Raw genomic sequence first — 18983 nt, 5'->3', positions numbered from 1 at the left:
TATGAATATTTCTTGCCTGATGAGTCAACATTGATGGTTATTTCTTGCCTGATGAGTCAACATTGATGGTTATTTCTTGTCTGATGAGTCAACATTGATGGTTTGCTCCAGGCTGACTGACTTTCAGTTGGAAAGGGGCAGGATGTCCAACAACATGGCCAAGATTGCAGATGCTCGAAAGACGGTGGAACAACTGAAACTGGAGGTCAACATAGAGAGGATGATGGTGAGTCAGCACATTCTGTAAGTAATGATGATGGACAAGTTAAGAAATGGCTTTCGGTTGTTAATTGTGGCAGCATGTTTTATTATGAATGAGTGAATGCAAATGCTCTTCTCACTTTCGTCTCAAAAGAGATTCGATTTCATGGATATTTAAATGAACGTTGACTTCGAATCTTGAATTTTTCGCAGTTCACCTAATTGACAACCTTTTTTTTTAACAATTAAATAAAATTTTCTGATGTCATTTTTCACTGTTTTGATTGATGCAGGAAAAACGTTTTATTTTAATGTATAATCAATGCTAAAAAAAAATAAAAAATAAGGAATAATAGAATTTTTTTTATCCTCTTCCCCTCCAATTTTCGACACACACACACACACACACACACACACACACACACACACACACACACACACACACACACACACACACACACACACACACACACACACACACACACACACACACACACACACACACACACCCTTTTATTTTTTTACAGATATCCAAAGCAGCAGCTGATCTGATGGCCTACTGTGAAGCTCATGCCAAAGAGGACCCCCTGGTGACACCAGTACTTTCCTCTGAGAACCCGTTTCGAGAGAAGAAATTATTCTGTGAAATACTATAACCCCCACAAGATAAATGTCTTAGCTATTTTTAATTTCAGCTGTAATGACAAACAACGAGAGAACTTTCATTTTATAGAATCATTTTTTTGTAATTACAGCAGCTCTTTGGTGACTAACTTTACCTGAGGAATGATCATTTGACAATGATGACAATAAAGATTTGAACAAAAGTGGGTCCAAAGTTCATTGAGACAGGCCGGCACTGCTGTGTCTCCTGCTGCACCCAGATTGTATCGGAGTTTATATATTAAGTCAACGGTTTAGTTCTCATTCTGTCTTTTCTGCTGAAGACTGACTCATTTTAAGATATTTAAAGGCAAAATAAAGTTGCACACAGTTTGCTCTGCATCATATTTTAACAGCATGAAAAACATACTCTAGTCCACAATAACTTGACATGGACGTGTTGAAGATTCTCTTTTTATACCAAATATACAACGTGATCTTAAGTCAAGTATTGTTTTCCGTCTGCATGTCATATCTGTCTCCCATGAGGAAGTCCCTTGGGCACAGAAATCTATGCAAATGATGGGCGGGGCAATGTGATGATGTCAATACAGGTGCCGCATTAGGTGTGCAGAGTTTACACAGAACTTACAGAGTGCGGTCTCTCCAACAGCTGCTAAGGTTTACTGATTAGCAAAGCCTTTCTGAAGCCTTTGGGAATTAGCAGCAGAGAATAAGGTATGTACAATCTGTTATGATCTTTTATTAAGTGTGATAGGAAAAGGCTCATTTTCACACAGTATCTGTACAGGGGGCTGTTCAGCTTACGACAGTTTCTGCTCATCAAGAACATTCTATGTGGAGATGATATTTGTAGTTAAGGTTGTTTTTACAGTCTAATCTATCTCAATCTATTGGATGAGAACGAACGAAACAAAAACAATGAAGTCAAACAGGGCTGCTCAAGAAAAACTTGTCGAACAGATGACTGTGCTAAACACACCCTACTGACACCAAGAAGAAGTTACAGTCACCTTTAATTGCAATGGGCCTCATGTAAGAAACACACAAACACACATCGCAGGACAAAAAGAACGGGAAAGTGAACGAAAACAAAAATGTTCTCGCAGGAGGCCCATCTATTCACCAACAGAGCCCTAACGTGCCACCTTAAGAGTGACTATGCTGCAGGAATATGTCTCATTTTTCATTTCTAGGTGCAGGAGCAACACAGAAAGCACATTGCTCAGCTTTTCATATTTTATCTCTCACACTTTTGTACTGACAAAATGAGATACAAATGTCTTTCGTGCTTTTAAAAAAAAAAACCTTGACAGAGAGCCAACCGATTCATTCACCAAACAGCTCTGTACGATTTGAATTTCATGTTTGCAAGACAAATGAGCGGCTCACGTCAGGATCAAAGGCTATATCTTCTGTTAACCTACCCTGATAATGTACTAAAGCATCAAGTTACCCATGTGTCCTCGTTTCCATTGAATGGCACATTGCTTCTTGGGATTTCGTGAGATTAATATGACACGAATACAATACTACATATTCAACCAGGCTGATGTTTTAGCTCACAACTAACTCCACCTCACTCTCATATTACAAGGCTTTTACGCTGTATTCAGGAAATGGTTCGGAAACTATATGACATTTACTTTGCAAAAGCCCTTCACGTTGAAGCAATCTACCGTCCCGTGTTTGAGGTGAGCTGCTCTTTTTAGTTCCGTCGTTACGTCACATTATTGCTTGTAATCATTACACGGCTCGTCAAATAAAGCCACCAGCTCGTACTTTGACCTCGACGATGACTCTGTTCAAAGGAAATAGAGCATTGAGCTACAATGGTAAATATTGTGTTTCCATCAAATGCATCGTATTTACTGCTAAGTTGTTTTTCTTACGTTTTCAGGCCCAACAATGGCAAACTTTGGAGGACATGCCATTCCTGGCTCTTTTTTCCTGTTGTTCGGGTGTTGGCTAACAATAAAACACATTCTGCAACACTACTGGAGGACCAGTCAGCCCAAAGGACGACGCATTATGTCGCCTTTATTTCGAACCCTGGACTACACGGAGGGAGGATGTCTAATCTTTGCTTCATTTGTTGGTCAGTTTTCCCCCTCCATCCTCTGCACACTGCAAACTCCCGAAACCTGTTCTTCCCTCACCTCATTTGCCCGATGTTGTCCCGTTCCAGGTATGATGATTGAACAGTTTGTGGTGGATGGGCCGCACGCCCACCTCTACGACACAGAGAACAGGTCATGGGTCAAGCTGATGAACTGGCAGCATGGCACGATGTATCTGTTCTTTGGGATCGCTGGAATAGCTCTGGTTGCCAGTACTGCATCCAAACTGGTGCCAGCTGGTGTGGACCGCCTCGCTCTCTCCTTGGCTCTGTTTGTTGAAGGCAAGTTTTAGTTCAGCATGTTTCCTTTGCATCCCAACTATGTTCCCCTGGTGTGTATTTGAGTTATTCTTTCTTTTGTATTTGACAATCATCCAGGGTTTCTGTTCTACTACCACGTGCACAGTCGGCCCCCTCTGGACGCTCACATCCACTCCCTGCTGCTCGTTGCCGTGTTCAGCGGATCGGCCAGCACCATGCTGGAGGTGTTCATAAGAGACAACATTATTTTGGAGCTGTTCAGGGCATGCCTGTTCATCCTGCAGGGCTCCTGGTTCTACCAGGTGATTTGCATAACGAGGAGCTGAGAATGCCGTATTGTGTGGAACGTTTTGAACGCCCATGAACATTGTGTTCTTCAGCTTTCGGTTTCCATAACCATACTAGTTTAATCTAGCTTGAGAAAGTGTTGCCTATCACTGATCACAGACCTGTTTCCTTTACAAACACAGTTTTTGTGAACAGCAGTAAAATTGATAAGAATATCTTGCTGAACATCACAGGTAGTTGTCTCCTTCATCACACTGTTTATCATTTCAGATTGCATTTGTGCTTTTCCCACTGCGTGGCCCGGAATGGGACCTGACACAGCACGACAACATCATGTTCATCACAATGTGCTTCTGCTGGCATTTAGTCGTGGCCCTGCTCTTAGTCGCCTGCCTCTCCTCGGTGGTTTGGTTGTAAGTATTTCACCCTTTACCTACAGGCAACCTTTACAGCTCAAATCAGTAGTTACTGAATGTTCCGTAGCTGAAGGTTTCAGCAGAACAGAGTAAACATCATAATATGCATTTGGAAGCAACTAAATGAAGTACAAGTGAATTCATGCGGTGTACTTTATCCACGTTCATGACACTTACATGACAGAGCATTACATGTCAAACACTTTACTCTGTATGTTGTGTTCTTATGACTCAATGTGCAGAGAAACTGACGGTGATCACAACATATCTTGGTTCAGAAGGGTTTCAGAATGACATTGTGGTTTGGATTGGTTTCAAGTGAAAGAAACATGTCCAACCACTGTTGGAATGAAGCAGCAAAGCAAGCTTGTGTGTCTCACGCTAACGCAGAGACAATCAGCCGTAAGAAAGGATGGCCCGGGTTATACAATACGTCCTCCGAGCCACCAGCCAGCTGCAAAAGCACATCGAAGTCACGTTAACGATACACTCTTGCTGGACTGCTGCTGGTGATTTAATCAAAAGAAAATCATTCATGAGTATATGGTGCTATATCAACCTCCTTCCTGGGGCAAGATATTTGACAGTTTTATGTATTTGAAAAGTAAAAACATGAATGAACAAACGTCGAGTGGATGAATAAATCTACTCTCCAAAACATTGGGGGACCTCTGGTGTAGGCCTTCTGGGTGCTTTTGCGGTGTTCTTGTGCTGTTTATCAACATATTTAAGATGAAGAAATTGGAACAGATGAGGATTTCTTCAAAGGCATTAGGACTTTTAGCAAAAGCTTTCTTTGAGCAGAGAATAGCGGGACTTGTAGAGTTTTATTCTGGTCCCTGAACCTGCATTTTAAAAAGGTACGCTGAAGTTTATAAAGTCAACAAGGCTTTGTTTACATTCAACATCTCACCACAGTGAGCAGTATCCTTAAGGGCGGCTTAACGCGGCCAATGACAAATATTTGCTGGGCCTTACGGATATTTGCTTCTTTTGAAACCTGTATTGTGATCATCAGGTTCTTCTTTGTCGTTGGTGCGTTACTCTTGTTTTTACCGCCCTCGGCAGCCAGCAGAAATGTGTATCGCATTACTCTCGTATTGTACATTATTGTGCTTGCTTGTACACACGCTGGTACAACATGATATGAACACAAAAGATTAAAAAGGGCTCTGCAGCACCATTAGTGGTCAAAACCGAGGACTTAGGTTCAGTTTTCTTGGAGTACATGTTCGAAATTTGTCTTTCCCTGCAAGAGACATAAACATCTTTATGTTGTCCATGCATGAGCTGAAGCCTTTGTTTTCTTGTTCCAACAGCACAGTGAAGCGATTCTCAGGAAGAGGGCAGGACATCGAGATTGGAATGAGAAACACATCCTCCAAATCAAGCTCCCAGAAGGCTTTGCTCGAAGAGTCAGAAGAAGAGTGAATGCATGTTTATGGTTCTTTGAAGACCAAGTCTGCAGTTTGTACAAAGTACTTTAGATTTTTTTTTTTAAATATGATTTGTTATTATGGTCTGTTTAAGTCTTTCGGAAAACACAATATAAACCTAAATGCGTGGCAGCTAGCGGATGCCCTCCCCTGGGGAGGCTGCTCTGCCTCCCCTCCCTCCCAAGCCCTCCTCCTCTGAGACCCTCGCTGTGCCACTTGCAGCTGAGACCCAGGGAGCAGAAATAACAAGCAAATTGAAACTGACTCTAAGCATGGCACACCTTCATCAACTGTGTTTGCACTTTAGAAGTGTCTCATGTTTGGATTTAGTTTATTCCACTTTTATTTTATTTTTTATCGGTGATGCATATGAATATTTCTTGCCTGATGAGTCAACGTTGATGGTTTGCTCCAGGCTGACTGACTTTCAGTTGGAAAGGGGCAGGATGTCCAACAACATGGCCAAGATTGCAGATGCTCGAAAGACGGTGGAACAACTGAAACTGGAGGTCAACATAGAGAGGATGATGGTGAGTCAGCACATTATGTAAGTAATGATGCTGGACAAGTTAAGAAATGGCTTTCGGTTGTTAATTGTGGCAGCATGTTTTATTATGAATGAGTGAATGCAAATGCTCTTCTCACTTTCGTCTCAAAAGAGATTCGATTTCATGGATATTTAAATGAACGTTGACTTCGAATCTTGAATTTTTCGCAGTTCACCTAATTGACAACCTTTTTTTTAACAATTAAATAAAATTTTCTGATGTCATTTTTCACTGTTTTGATTGATGCAGGAAAAACGTTTTATTTTAATGTATAATCAATGCTAAAAAAAAATAAAAAATAAGGAATAATATAATTTTTTTTATCCTCTTCCCCTCCAATTTTCGACACACACACACACACACACACACACACACACACACACACACACACACACACACACACACACACACACACACACACACACACACCCTTTTATTTTTTTTTACAGATATCCAAAGCAGCAGCTGATCTGATGGCCTACTGTGAAGCTCATGCCAAAGAGGACCCCCTGGTGACACCAGTACTTTCCTCTGAGAACCCGTTTCGAGAGAAGAAATTATTCTGTGAAATACTATAACCCCCACAAGATAAATGTCTTAGCTATTTTTAATTTCAGCTGTAATGACAAACAACGAGAGAACTTTCATTTTATAGAATCATTTTTTTGTAATTACAGCAGCTCTTTGGTGACTAACTTTACCTGAGGAATGATCATTTGACCATGACAATGATGACAATAAAGATTTGATCAAAAGTGGGTCCAAAGTTCATTGAGACAGGCCGGCACTGCTGCGTCTCCTGCTGCACCCAGATTGTATCGGAGTTTATATATTAAGTCAACGGTTTAGTTCTCATTCTGTCTTTTCTGCTGAAGACTGACTCATTTTAAGATATTTAAAGGCAAAATAAAGTTGCACACAGTTTGCTCTGCATCATATTTTAACAGCATGAAAAACATACTCTAGTCCACAATAACTTGACATGGACGTGTTGAAGATTTTTTCTCTTTTTATACCAAATATACAACGTGATCTTAAGTCAAGTATTGTTTTCCGTCTGCATGTCATATCTGTCTCCCATGAGGAAGTCCCTTGGGCACAGAAATCTATGCAAATGATGGGCGGGGCAATGTGATGATGTCAATACAGGTGCCGCATTAGGTGTGCAGAGTTTACACAGAACTTACAGAGTGCGGTCTCTCCAACAGCTGCTAAGGTTTACTGATTAGCAAAGCCTTTCTGAAGCCTTTGGGAATTAGCAGCAGAGAATAAGGTATGTACAATCTGTTATGATCTTTTATTAAGTGTGATAGGAAAAGGCTCATTTTCACACAGTATCTGTACAGGGGGCTGTTCAGCTTACGACAGTTTCTGCTCATCAAGAACATTCTATGTGGAGATGATATTTGTAGTTAAGGTTGTTTTTACAGTCTAATCTATCTCAATCTATTGGATGAGAACGAACGAAACAAAAACAATGAAGTCAAACAGGGCTGCTCAAGAAAAACTTGTCGAACAGATGACTGTGCTAAACACACCCTACTGACACCAAGAAGACGTTACAGTCACCTTTAATTGCAATGGGCCTCATGTAAGAAACACACAAACACACATCGCACGACAAAAAGAACGGGAAAGTGAACGAAAACAAAAATGTTCTCGCAGGAGGCCCATCTATTCACCAACAGAGCCCTAACGTGCCACCTTAAGAGTGACTATGCTGCAGGAATATGTCTCATTTTTCATTTCTAGGTGCAGGAGCAACACAGAAAGCACATTGCTCAGCTTTTCATATTTTATCTGTCACACTTTTGTACTGACAAAATTAGATACAAATATCTTTCGTGCTTTTAAAAAAAAAACCTTGACAGAGAGCCAACCGATTCATTCACCAAACAGCTCTGTACGATTTGAATTTCATGTTTGCAAGACAAATGAGCGGCTCACGTCTGGATCAAAGGCTATATCTTCTATTAACCTACCCTGATAATACACTAAAGCACCAAGATACCCATGTGTCCTCGTTTCCATTGAATGGCACATTGCTTCTTGGGATTTCGTGAGATTAATATGACACGAATACAATACTACATATTCAACCAGGCTGATGTTTTAGCTCACAACTAACTCCACCTCACTCTCATATTACAAGGCTTTTACGCTGTATTCAGGAAATGGTTCGGAAACTATATGACATTTACTTTGCAAAAGCCCTTCACGTTGAAGCAATCTACCGTCCCGTGTTTGAGGTGAGCTGCTCTTTTTAGTTCCGTCGTTACGTCACATTATTGCTTGTAATCATTACACGGCTCGTCAAATAAAGCCACCAGCTCGTACTTTGACCTCGACGATGACTCTGTTCAAAGGAAATAGAGCATTGAGCTACAATGGTAAATATTGTGTTTCCATCAAATGCATTGTATTTACTACTAAGTTGTTTTTCTTACATTTTCAGGCCCAACAATGGCAAACTTTGGAGGACATGCCATTCCTGGCTCTTTTTTCCTGTTGTTCGGGTGTTGGCTAACAATAAAACACATTCTGCAACACTACTGGAGGACCAGTCAGCCCAAAGGACGACGCATTATGTCGCCTTTATTTCGAACCCTGGACTACACGGAGGGAGGATGTCTAATCTTTGCTTCATTTGTTGGTCAGTTTTCCCCCTCCATCCTCTGCACACTGCAAACTCCCGAAACCTGTTCTTCCCTCACCTCATTTGCCCGATGTTGTCCCGTTCCAGGTATGATGATTGAACAGTTTGTGGTGGATGGGCCGCACGCCCACCTCTACGACACAGAGAACAGGTCATGGGTCAAGCTGATGAACTGGCAGCATGGCACGATGTATCTGTTCTTTGGGATCGCTGGAATAGCTCTGGTTGCCAGTACTGCATCCAAACTGGTGCCAGCTGGTGTGGACCGCCTCGCTCTCTCCTTGGCTCTGTTTGTTGAAGGCAAGTTTTAGTTCAGCATGTTTCCTTCGCATCCCAACAATGTTCCCCTGGTGTGTATTTGAGTTATTCTTTCTTTTGTATTTGACAATCATCCAGGGTTTCTGTTCTACTACCACGTGCACAGTCGGCCCCCTCTGGACGCTCACATCCACTCCCTGCTGCTCGTTGCCGTGTTCAGCGGATCGGCCAGCACCATGCTGGAGGTGTTCATAAGAGACAACATTATTTTGGAGCTGTTCAGGGCATGCCTGTTCATCCTGCAGGGCTCCTGGTTCTACCAGGTGATTTGCATAACGAGGAGCTGAGAATGCCGTATTGTGTGGAATGTTTTGAACGCCCATGGACATTGTGTTCTTCAGCTTTCGGTTTCCAGAACCATACTAGTTTAATCTAGCTTGAGAAAGTGTTGCCTATCACTGATCACAGACCTGTTTCCTTTACAAACACAGTTTTTGTGAACAGCAGTAAAATTGATAAGAATATCTTGCTGAACATCACAGGTAGTTGTCTCCTTCATCACACTGTTTATCATTTCAGATTTCATTTGTGCTTTTCCCACTGCGTGGCCCGGAATGGGACCTGACACAGCACGACAACATCATGTTCATCACAATGTGCTTCTGCTGGCATTTAGTCGTGGCCCTGCTCTTAGTCGCCTGCCTCTCCTCGGTGGTTTGGTTGTAAGTATTTCACCCTTTACCTACAGGCAACCTTTACAGCTCAAATCAGTAGTTACTGAATGTTCCGTAGCTGAAGGTTTCAGCAGAACAGAGTAAACATCATAATATGCATTTGGAAGCAACTAAATGAAGTACAAGTGAATTCATGCGGTGTACTTTATCCACGTTCATGACACTTACATGACAGAGCAGTACATGTCAAACACTTTACTCTGTATGTTGTGTTCTTATGACTCAATGTGCAGAGAAACTGACGGTGATCACAACATATCTTGGTTCAGAAGGGTTTCAGAATGACATTGTGGTTTGGATTGGTTTCAAGTGAAAGAAACATGTCCAACCGCTGTTGGAATGAAGCAGCAAAGCAAGCTTGTGTGTCTCACGCTAACGCAGAGACAATCAGCCGTAAGAAAGGATGGCCCGGGTTATACAATACGTCCTCCGAGCCACCAGCCAGCTGCAAAAGCACATCGAAGTCACGTTAACGATACGCACTTGCTGGACTGCTGCTGGTGATTTAACCAAAAGAAAATCATTCATGAGTATATGGTGCTATATCAACCTCCTTCCTGGGGCAAGACAACGTATTTGACAGTTTTATGTATTTGAAAAGTAAAAACATGAATGAACAAACGTCGAGTGGATGAATAAATCTACTCTCCAAAACATTGGGGGACCTCTGGTGTAGGCCTTCTGGGTGCTTTTGCGGTGTTCTTGTGCTGTTTATCAACATATTTAAGATGAATAAATTGGAACAGATGAGGATTTCTTCAAAGGCATTAGGACTTTTAGCAAAAGCTTTCTTTGAGCAGAGAATAGCGGGACTTGTAGAGTTTTATTCTGGTCCCTGAACCTGCATTTTAAAAAAGGTACGCTGAAGTTTATAAAGTCAACAAGGCTTTGTTTACATTCAACATCTCACCACAGTGAGCAGTATCCTTAAGGGCGGCTTAACGCGGCCAATGACAAATATTTGCTGGGCCTTACGGATATTTGCTTCTTTTGAAACCTGTATTGTGAACATCAGGTTCTTCTTTGTCGTTGGTGCGTTACTCTTGTTTTTACCGCCCTCGGCAGCCAGCAGAAATGTGTATCGCATTACTCTCGTATTGTACATTATTCTGCTTGCTTGTACACACGCTGGTACAACATGATATGAACACAAAAGATTAAAAAGGGCTCTGCAGCACCATTAGTGGTCAAAACTGAGGACTTAGGTTCAGTTTTCTTGGAGTACATGTTCGAAATTTGTCTTTCCCTGCAAGAGACATAAACATCTTTATGTTGTCCATGCATGAGCTGAAGCCTTTGTTTTCTTGTTCCAACAGCACAGTGAAGCGATTCTCAGGAAGAGGGCAGGACATCGAGATTGGAATGAGAAACACATCCTCCAAATCAAGCTCCCAGAAGGCTTTGCTCGAAGAGTCAGAAGAAGAGTGAATGCATGTTTATGGTTCTTTGAAGACCAAGTCTGCAGTACTTTTTTTTAAAATATGATTTGTTATTATGGTCTGTTTAAGTCTTTCGGAAAACACAATATAAACCTAAATGCGTGGCTCGAGTGTACGGCCTGCTATCAAATAAAGTACGACACCGAAGAAGAGAACAAATAATGTATTAAAACAATAACCAGCAAGTCACAACATTAAAATGAATCAGACAGACTTAATCCACTTGTTTCACATTTGCTAACATTGCATGACATCAAACGTTTAAAGAAGTGACAGAGCAAACACCTTATGGACAGTCGTATAGATTTCTTTTGTTTAGTATGAATTAATAAGCTGAGACTATTTAGGTGAAATATTAACAGGGCAACTGGGCTTCTGAAAGTTTGTTAATTACTGAAAAACAACAGCCTGGTGAGCTGTAGATTGTTGTATATCTCGTCTATAACAATGTGGAGAATATAATTCAAGAGATTAATGACAAAGGCTTGAGAACACGAAGTACCGAATACATACTGTACAGTGGACCTCGATTCACTGTTGAGGTGCAGTTGGGGGATCGGGGGCACATTTGGGCGACGGTGCCGTTGTGACTACGACTGTGGAAAGAGATTTCGGGGAGCCTGAGGCCATGTGCTGATGGAGCTGCTGCGCCTGGACCGTCTGGATGCGAACCTAATAAAAGGGAAGAAAGACGGAGAGTCACGCCCTGCGACGCTCCGTGTGTCTCGAACTAAAACAAGTGGAACGTGAGCGGCTAACCTGCGTGGCCTGTCCTTGCTGCTGAAGCTGCTGGAACTGCTGTGCTGTGACAAAGCTGACCGGCTTGTTCCCTGCGATCAGCTTCGTGCCGGCAGGCATAGTGGTCAGGATGATGTTCCGGCCCAGACTGCTGATACTGCTCAGAGGAGAAAGGAAATGGGACAAAAACATGTCAATCTACCAGCCCGACTCACAGCTGTAGAGAAGAAAATATGTGTAATACATCAATAAATACATAACTTACTTTGCGTTCAGACTTCCTTTCACTAATGGTGAGGTCACAACACTCTTGCTCTTCAGTGGTTGGTTCAGGACAGAGATGGGCACAGTTATCCTGGTCGGTAACTTCCCCTACAGTGGTGTCAAAATAAAGAGGAATATATATATATATATATATATATATATATGGTCCATCATTGTAATAAAACAATATATTTGTTTGTGCAATGTTATATAAATTGTCTGTAATACAAGAGATGTGTATTTAGTATTATAACACATACTTTAATGTATTAAATTGCTGTTTATCAGCTTGGTATTTAAGAAACATGAAGAAACAAAGTGAAACAGTGGCCCCTACAGGCCACCATACTTCTTTCATGTAGGTCCTAAAAATGGTTGACTGACTGGCATCTTAAGTGCTGCACACCTGTTCAAGTGGGTCTAAAAATATGAAGAATAAAATATGAAGATTTCTGGTGTACAATAGCGGGAATCAAATTAAACTATTCACCCCATACGATGGGAATGATACACCATAAAACCTTCGCAATTTCTTCACAACCTGAACATGAGCAGAATAACTATCTTACCGTTTGAGTGGTGACCACAGTAGCAGGAACCTGCCGCACAGTGGCTGTGGCTGTTCCTAGCGTCAGAGTGGAGCACGAGACTCCGGGAGTCACCGTAATCCCCTTGGCACCGGCCACGACGCTGGCAGCCATGGTCATGACATTAGCACACGTCGCCGCTGTGAGCGGTTTACTGCCGGTGGTGGTCGTCACCGTGATGGTCTGACCGTGTTTCTGTGGAATAACACCGAGTCCCGGCATTATCCGAATGGTGGCGCCGCTCTTGTCGGGGGAGGACACGCTGGAGAAGGTCCTCGATTTTTGGTCAGCCACAGTCACCGCCAGCGTGGGCATCAGTCGTATGGCCGTGTCCCCTGCCGCCTTCAACAAGCTAGAAGCGACGGAGCCCGCTTTAGTGGTCTGCACTTCCCCCGTGCAGCATGCAGCACCGGCGGAGGAAGGTGAAGAGTGGGGCGGCGTCACGCGGAGAGTGGCTGATATGGTCTTGCCGCCGCCGCCGGAACCCAGAAAGTCGGGCGTGAGTTTGACGGTTGCAACTGGGGACTTGGCAAGAGTTGCCATCATGTCTGGGGTGATCCGCAGCACCGTCTGTCCCTTGGCGTCCGTGGTGATGGAGGACGATGGAAGACGAAGCACATCTTTACCCTGGATGCGCAGGTTTGTAGCCGTGATTGGAATTCCTCCTCCTCCTCCTGCAGTCTTCATTCCCAACTGGCCTGTGATGGACACCTTTAAAGAACACCAAAAGACACATCTTGTGGTTATTAACATGGCAAATGACATTACTTATTTAAGGATATGGAGTTTCTGTTTGGGTCAGCTCCATAACCTGCAGACCATTTTAGCTGAAACCAGTAAAGGTAGCAGGTACCTGTTTGATACTTGAGCCGGCAACTCCTTGCAGCATTGCAGGGGAAGCAAGGTTGTTCGCTGGGCTAGCAGCTGATCTGGCTTGAGGTTTGGCCACAGCTACAGCGGACACAGACAGGGTGGTCGGCACCTGGACTGGACTACTGGCAGACTGACTCCTCAGAGGCACAGAAACCACTGCCTAATGAAAACACACGACGAATGAATCAGATATATTTGCAAGATGCAAAACAACAAACGCAGCTCGTTATTTGATTACCTGTGAAAGGCCCCTGGCTGCCATCGACACCGGCATCCTGATCTGGTGAGGCGTCTGATGGACCAGTGTGGCCTGCTGACTTCCTGCCGAAGAACCCAGACCCGGATGAGCAGAGACGACCCGTACCTGAGGGAGGGAGCCCGCCGCCAGGTGACTCACTATGCGAGCCGTGTGTTGGGCTGTGACTGGCTGAGAGACCGGCGGACAAGCCTGACTGATGGGTAAGATGGTTCCCAGCTGGGGCAACGAGGGAGGGGACACAAGAAGAACTCTGGAAGAGAGCGAGAAGGGGCAAGAGAGGAGAATCACACAGATGAAAATGGGTGTATCTATAGTACAAACCGAATTGTGTCACACTGACCCTGTGCTGGTTTTGATTGTATCGGGGACTCCGGTCTTTGTTGGCGTGGTGGCTGTGCAGGGTAAGGGGGACTTAGGGGTTCCGGGTGGGATCGGGGTGGGTGTTGTAGGGGTCGGAGACATGGGATTGGAGATTGTATCCTGTCCCGCCTCCAGACATCCCGGGGTTTTACTGCCTCCGTCTTTACTTCCCGACTTCTAAAACATAAACAGGAGATTCGTAACAAACACGTTGGCCTCTCAGACCCTGAAAACACGGCTGTGTGCAGCTACGCGCCGCTTTTATTGGAAAATAGAGGCAGTGGACTCACAGGCTTAGATGCAGGTTTAGGCTTTTGCTGCAGGGCTTTTCTTGCCTTTGCAGCAGCAGCTTGAGCCTGGTGGATCCTCTCTGGATGAAAGAAAAAAACATTTTCCATATCACTGTGATCTTGAAGACTGGGAGCATATACTGTGAGGGTTAAAATAAATTGCGTACATCTTCTTTTCAGAGAATAGTCGGCTCATCAAACTAGACAAATGGCTCCTTATTGGCTGCCTCCACTCAAACAAGTGCATGATTAGAGGTCTTTACACCAACTACAAAGGTTGGACAGCTGAACCCTAAAATAAAGCAGATGGATTCTCACCAAACTCCTCTTGACTGCGACTGCGGTGCAGGTAAATCCAGAGCTTGCGGCCGATATCATACTTCACACAGGGGTCTTTCTCATAGTGAAGTCTATCCAGGGCACCGCTGACAACGGTGTTCACCTAAATGGCAAAGAAGGCAATAACTTAAAGGCTGCAGGCCAATGTACGGCACACACAAGTCACTCTGCAAGAGTTAGCTGAACGACACCAACTATACATATCTTACCTGTGCACTGGTGACATCCGGAGCAAGAAACTGAGAGTCTTTCAACAGTTCACAGATCTCTGCCCTTGTTCCTTCTCCATTTGGTAACCTGGCTGCTGCGTCGCGCACTGCGGAAGTAAGAGGGGAGAAGTCAGAATCGCACACACTCGATAAAGCCTGAGGATAGAGAGTAAAAGAGGAGGCCGAACCCAGAGAGAGAATGGTCACATATGGTGGTCGGTCTGAGCGGAGCAACGTGTGCTCCCTGGCTTTGTTGAGAGACATCTCCTTATCAAACACTCCTTTAACCGGCCCCACCACAGACTCAAAGCCGTGCATCCTGAAGGTGAAGGCTTTATGTGGCTGGTTGTATCGCTGCTGCTCCTAAAAAAAAAACCAAATGAAACATTTGTTGGCTTAGAGAAGTTCATGTCCAGGCAAAATAAGGCAACATTTTTGTAAAATTCCAGCAGCACAAACAAACCTGGATTTGAAACACTTGTCTCTCATCTCCAGTGCTGGGCCGCACCACGTAATCAGTTGAGCTGCTCGGTCAGAGATATTACACTGTTAGCTTCAACAGCTAAAACTACTTTATTATGTTAAAGTCAGGCTACGAATAACTCTTATATTTATTGATAAAAAAGCGACAATTTTTCTTATTGTGAAAATTAACCATTTGTTATCTTAAATACATCAAATTAAATTAATGTATGCATGCGTTGTCCTACAAGCAACACAAATAAAAATCAATTAATTACTGGTCGATCAACTAATTAATTAGTGATTTTTTTACAATGAAAACGCCGTGAATCTTACACTCTTGGTGTGGGAGAAGTCATCTCTAGCATGTCCTCATTTTCTGTCTGTGAAAGACAAAAAAAAAAAAAAATTCTGTAACCATGAACACAGTGGCATAGCATGTGAAATGTGTTTGCGATAGAACTGTACTACCTTGATAACCAAGTCTTTGGAGTCCAGCCACAACTGACAGAGTGCACTGAGATCCTTCTCTGTATCCTGAGTGGGGCCTGAAATAAATAATTGACTTTTATCCTCAAGAATACAAATCAGTCTGAACACCGAGCACTGCATCAATCAGGGATGTAACGGATCCCTCTTACCGATCCACCGCCACTGCTGAGAGTCGTCAGCAAACTCCACAAATGGAGAAAATCCACTGGGGAGGGCCATCATTCCATCTGATTAGCAAACACACCATACATGAGTAACAGTGGGTGGAAAACAACGCTTGACCGTTTCAGTGCGAGTGTCCTGCTGTGACCACTGCTTCATACCTTTAGTCTCTCCTGCAAGAAACTGCAGAGCTTGCAGAACCAAGTCGGACCAACACGGGACAGAGGAGAACCACACATTGAGGGTGCTGGCTGGAGAGGACTGCCACATTTGAACTTTCTCCTCCAGCTGTGAGATCACAATGTAGGCGTTTTACAACACGCAGCCAGAGCTGTGATCATTATATTATATATTATAATATGTGTGTGAGAGTCTGCAATGAGTGCATACCAGTGAAGTGCCTGTAAAGTGTTCTGCCCTTAAGACGCTCTCCAGCAAGCTGAAGAAACTGATGGCTATTTCCTCAACTGGAACCGGGCTGCTCGGACACTCCTCCACAATTCTGAGTAGTTTTTGAGAACAGGAGATTCAATGGTTATATGCATATATATACGGTATACATACACTTGTGTGGCGCTAAACTCACTCTTCCTTGATGTTTGCCAGTGGAGTAGACGGGGTGTCTGGCAGGGAGTTGATGATGCTCGCCGTTGGTGCTGATGGGGTGTCTGAAGGTGCAAGAATTTCACAGGGATCCTCAGATTCCACTTTTATTGTCCTCATCTTCTTCTTCCTCCTCTCGTCTTTGATCTTCTTCTTAGGCAGAGACAGATCAAAAAATGCTGCAAGAAAAAAAAAGCAGGAAAATAAACATTTCAACTGTGTGTCATGAAGACGTTTGCTTAATAAGATTTATCAACAAGATTTAATTATTTTACTCACACATAGCCCCCTTCCGACCAATGTTCGCTCTTGAAAGTATGTCTCCGAGGTGGACGTCAGAGGTCATCAAGTCTGGATGATCCTGAATAAATCACTCATTAATTACATATTATGCAAATCAAGACTAAACCATATCTGTGACACCACTTACGGGCTGTCGCTTCCTCTTCTCCCGATGGTTATGCAGCATGGCTTTCAAATCCTGCTCCCCTAGTTCTATTCCTTCTGTGAAAGAAATTAAATATCTTTTTAACATCGTATTCACCACGCTCACACATTTGAGTAACATCATCTTGATACGGCAGAAAGCCCTGACCAGCAGTCTTCATGTCTTGGGTGGAGAGGCTGGGAAGAACTCTGAGCGAGACGGTGGGTGTCGGAGAGGAAGGTGACTGAGGTGCTGGAGCCCATAATGATATGTCTACAAGCATTAAACAATAAGACTCTTATTAGTGTTCATAAGTTCTTTACTGGAGAACAGTGAAGTCATCGGCAGTGATAGTAATGAAAGAACCGACTGACCGTCGTCATCAGATGAAGCATTGCTGTCGCCACACTCAGTTTTGACCTCCTTCAATATGCGGCTCAGTCTTCTTCTCACTCGTGGCTCCCGCATTTCAGCCTGAGTCTTGGTCGGTAACTTCCTTTTAGGTGGAAAGTCCAGACCACTGTGGACTGCGAACTCCAGCAGCTCCTACAAAAAAATAAGACAACATTAAGACTAATGGCAGGAGGCGGTGTGGATTGTACTTCAAGCTTTCACAAAAAAATACCTTTCTGGAGACAAGGATGTGCTTCAGAAGTCTGTGGTAATACTGCTGAAGGGAGTACAGCTGTCGCTTTCTCTGGGACCTGGCACACAGGTGTCTGTACTTGACCACCTCAGGATTGAAGTAACCATCTGGGTTGATGTATAATGAGTCATGATCAGAAAATGCTTAAAAAAACCCCACTTGTATCGTTATGTATTGGTGGGTAAAAAAGTGGATAGCTGGGGAATCACCTCTGAATTGTTTCTGTGCAAGATGAAGGGGATTTACGAAGGTGAAGTTTCTGTTGTTGAAAAGGTCCCCGATGGCGCTGTCCTGCTCCGCAACGTTGTTGTCAGGAAACTGGGGCAGAAACTGACGGAGGTGCTGTCTCTGGGAGTCTGACAGTACTTCACTCCAGGTGTTTTCACTCATCACGGAGAAGAAAATGTCAGGCTAATGAAAACAAAAGCGACAATTAATGCAGAATCTGCACTGTGTCTTGTGCGTGTGAGCAATGGTACAAAGGCAGGACAGAGCAGCATTTCATGACCAGATAACTCACGTCCTCAAGTAGGTCCTCTGGCAGGTTCAATCTACAGTTACCCAGCATGCACTCCTCTGTGATTTGTTCATCGTTTTCTTCTTTTACATCAAGAGGGTCTGTGAGCATGTGGGCGAGGGCATCCATTCTTCTCCCCTGTAGCGAGCTTTACGCCTCTTCGCATAGAAGTGCTACAAACGACATAAACATTAGCAAAGCATTCACCAATGTCAACACATTAGCCGCTTCGTACAGTAACGTAGCGCACCAGCTAGCGTTACGTTATCAACAGAGCAAGTTGTAACGTTCATAACGGACACATGCTGTTACTGTTCGACATAATATAGTTGATACTGCTGATTAAAAACTGCTCACAGCGCTCACCTGACACTGCTTTTGTGTTTTGGAAATGAAGGGGGAACTGTTTCACCGACGTACCGTTTTCTTCTTCTACAGAAATCGGATAATAAACACGGCTGCGCTGCTCACCTCGTGCGTTCTGCTGCCCTCTACAGGAATTCGATGAGTATGTAGCTAAATGATATATTTGAATTCCAAAACTGTAAAATTATATACAAGACGTAATAACGTTTTAACAACATGCACTCTGTACTTATTAACGCTAATATTCATATTGTTAGTGTTGGCATAGTTTCTTTTTTTAATTTAGAAAGCACTTAGTTACATACACACATGCATTATATGCGGATCTCATTTATTAATTTAGTCTTATTACTATTTGATGACAATATATTTGAAATGTAAATATTAATAATACATCTAAATTGATAAT

General features: G+C 43.3%; 5 protein-coding genes across 6 annotated transcripts; 4 read left to right on the top strand and 1 right to left on the bottom strand.

Moving 5' to 3' along the window:
• The first annotated feature begins 10 nt into the window (after positions 1-10).
• Positions 11-868, top strand: LOC306788634 (guanine nucleotide-binding protein G(I)/G(S)/G(O) subunit gamma-8-like). Its single transcript, XM_079284221.1, has 2 exons — positions 11-226; positions 729-868. Exons 1-2 carry the CDS (start codon positions 98-100, stop codon positions 855-857), a joined length of 258 nt encoding a protein of 85 aa, XP_079140347.1. The 5' UTR covers positions 11-97; the 3' UTR covers positions 858-868.
• Positions 869-1445: 577 nt separating this feature from the next.
• Positions 1446-11193, top strand: LOC306788341 (transmembrane protein 45B-like). 2 transcript variants are annotated; one of them, XR_013772593.1, is made up of 7 exons: positions 1446-1542; positions 2726-2923; positions 3014-3226; positions 3323-3507; positions 3764-3906; positions 5229-5419; positions 11007-11193. XR_013772593.1 is itself a non-coding variant. In XM_079283829.1 (6 exons), the coding sequence occupies exons 2-6, from the start codon at positions 2734-2736 to the stop codon at positions 5338-5340; spliced, it is 843 nt and encodes a 280-aa protein (XP_079139955.1). In that variant the 5' UTR covers positions 1446-1542; positions 2726-2733; the 3' UTR covers positions 5341-5490. The 2 variants fall into 2 exon arrangements, 1 of the variants encoding a protein (XP_079139955.1); XM_079283829.1 differs by lacking the exon at positions 11007-11193 and having other exon boundaries at positions 5229-5490.
• LOC306788324 (guanine nucleotide-binding protein G(I)/G(S)/G(O) subunit gamma-8-like) lies at positions 5787-6482 on the top strand. The gene is made up of 2 exons (XM_079283804.1): positions 5787-5875; positions 6343-6482. Exons 1-2 carry the CDS (start codon positions 5792-5794, stop codon positions 6469-6471), a joined length of 213 nt encoding a protein of 70 aa, XP_079139930.1. The 5' UTR covers positions 5787-5791; the 3' UTR covers positions 6472-6482.
• On the top strand, positions 7070-11193 carry tmem45b (transmembrane protein 45B). The gene is made up of 6 exons (XM_079283828.1): positions 7070-7166; positions 8349-8546; positions 8637-8849; positions 8946-9130; positions 9387-9529; positions 10858-11193. The coding sequence occupies exons 2-6, from the start codon at positions 8357-8359 to the stop codon at positions 10967-10969; spliced, it is 843 nt and encodes a 280-aa protein (XP_079139954.1). The 5' UTR covers positions 7070-7166; positions 8349-8356; the 3' UTR covers positions 10970-11193.
• On the bottom strand, positions 11129-18337 carry nfrkb (nuclear factor related to kappaB binding protein; the record flags this gene model as incomplete). The annotated part of the gene is made up of 25 exons (XM_079283074.1): positions 11129-11652; positions 11740-11875; positions 11984-12090; positions 12552-13280; positions 13423-13602; positions 13681-13951; positions 14042-14238; positions 14352-14431; positions 14670-14793; positions 14900-15006; positions 15088-15262; positions 15363-15423; positions 15698-15744; positions 15833-15909; positions 16003-16080; positions 16177-16303; positions 16406-16517; positions 16602-16797; positions 16898-16979; positions 17049-17122; positions 17214-17318; positions 17420-17591; positions 17671-17798; positions 17901-18102; positions 18212-18337. The coding sequence occupies 25 exons, from the start codon at positions 18335-18337 to the stop codon at positions 11512-11514; spliced, it is 3834 nt and encodes a 1277-aa protein (XP_079139200.1). The 3' UTR covers positions 11129-11511.
• Positions 18338-18983: the final 646 nt, after the last annotated feature.

This window comes from Melanostigma gelatinosum (genome assembly GCF_949748355.1).
Source record: "Melanostigma gelatinosum genome assembly, chromosome: 14".
Classification (NCBI taxonomy): Eukaryota; Metazoa; Chordata; class Actinopteri; order Perciformes; family Zoarcidae; genus Melanostigma; species Melanostigma gelatinosum.
This window is presented reverse-complemented; position numbering and strand designations above follow the sequence as displayed.

Coding starts and splice junctions, on each gene's coding strand:
- LOC306788341 (XM_079283829.1), top strand. CDS start 2,734: ATGGCAAACTTTGGAGGACATGCCATTCCTGGCTCTTTTTTCCTGTTG. Junction 3,508..3,763: donor AGGGCTCCTGGTTCTACCAG/GTGATTTGCATA, acceptor TTATCATTTCAG/ATTGCATTTGTGCTTTTCCC. Junction 3,907..5,228: donor CTCTCCTCGGTGGTTTGGTT/GTAAGTATTTCA, acceptor TTGTTCCAACAG/CACAGTGAAGCGATTCTCAG.
- LOC306788634 (XM_079284221.1), top strand. CDS start 98: ATGGTTTGCTCCAGGCTGACTGACTTTCAGTTGGAAAGGGGCAGGATG. Junction 227..728: donor TCAACATAGAGAGGATGATG/GTGAGTCAGCAC, acceptor ATTTTTTTACAG/ATATCCAAAGCAGCAGCTGA.
- LOC306788324 (XM_079283804.1), top strand. CDS start 5,792: ATGTCCAACAACATGGCCAAGATTGCAGATGCTCGAAAGACGGTGGAA. Junction 5,876..6,342: donor TCAACATAGAGAGGATGATG/GTGAGTCAGCAC, acceptor TTTTTTTTACAG/ATATCCAAAGCAGCAGCTGA.
- tmem45b (XM_079283828.1), top strand. CDS start 8,357: ATGGCAAACTTTGGAGGACATGCCATTCCTGGCTCTTTTTTCCTGTTG. Junction 8,850..8,945: donor CTTGGCTCTGTTTGTTGAAG/GCAAGTTTTAGT, acceptor ACAATCATCCAG/GGTTTCTGTTCTACTACCAC. Junction 9,131..9,386: donor AGGGCTCCTGGTTCTACCAG/GTGATTTGCATA, acceptor TTATCATTTCAG/ATTTCATTTGTGCTTTTCCC.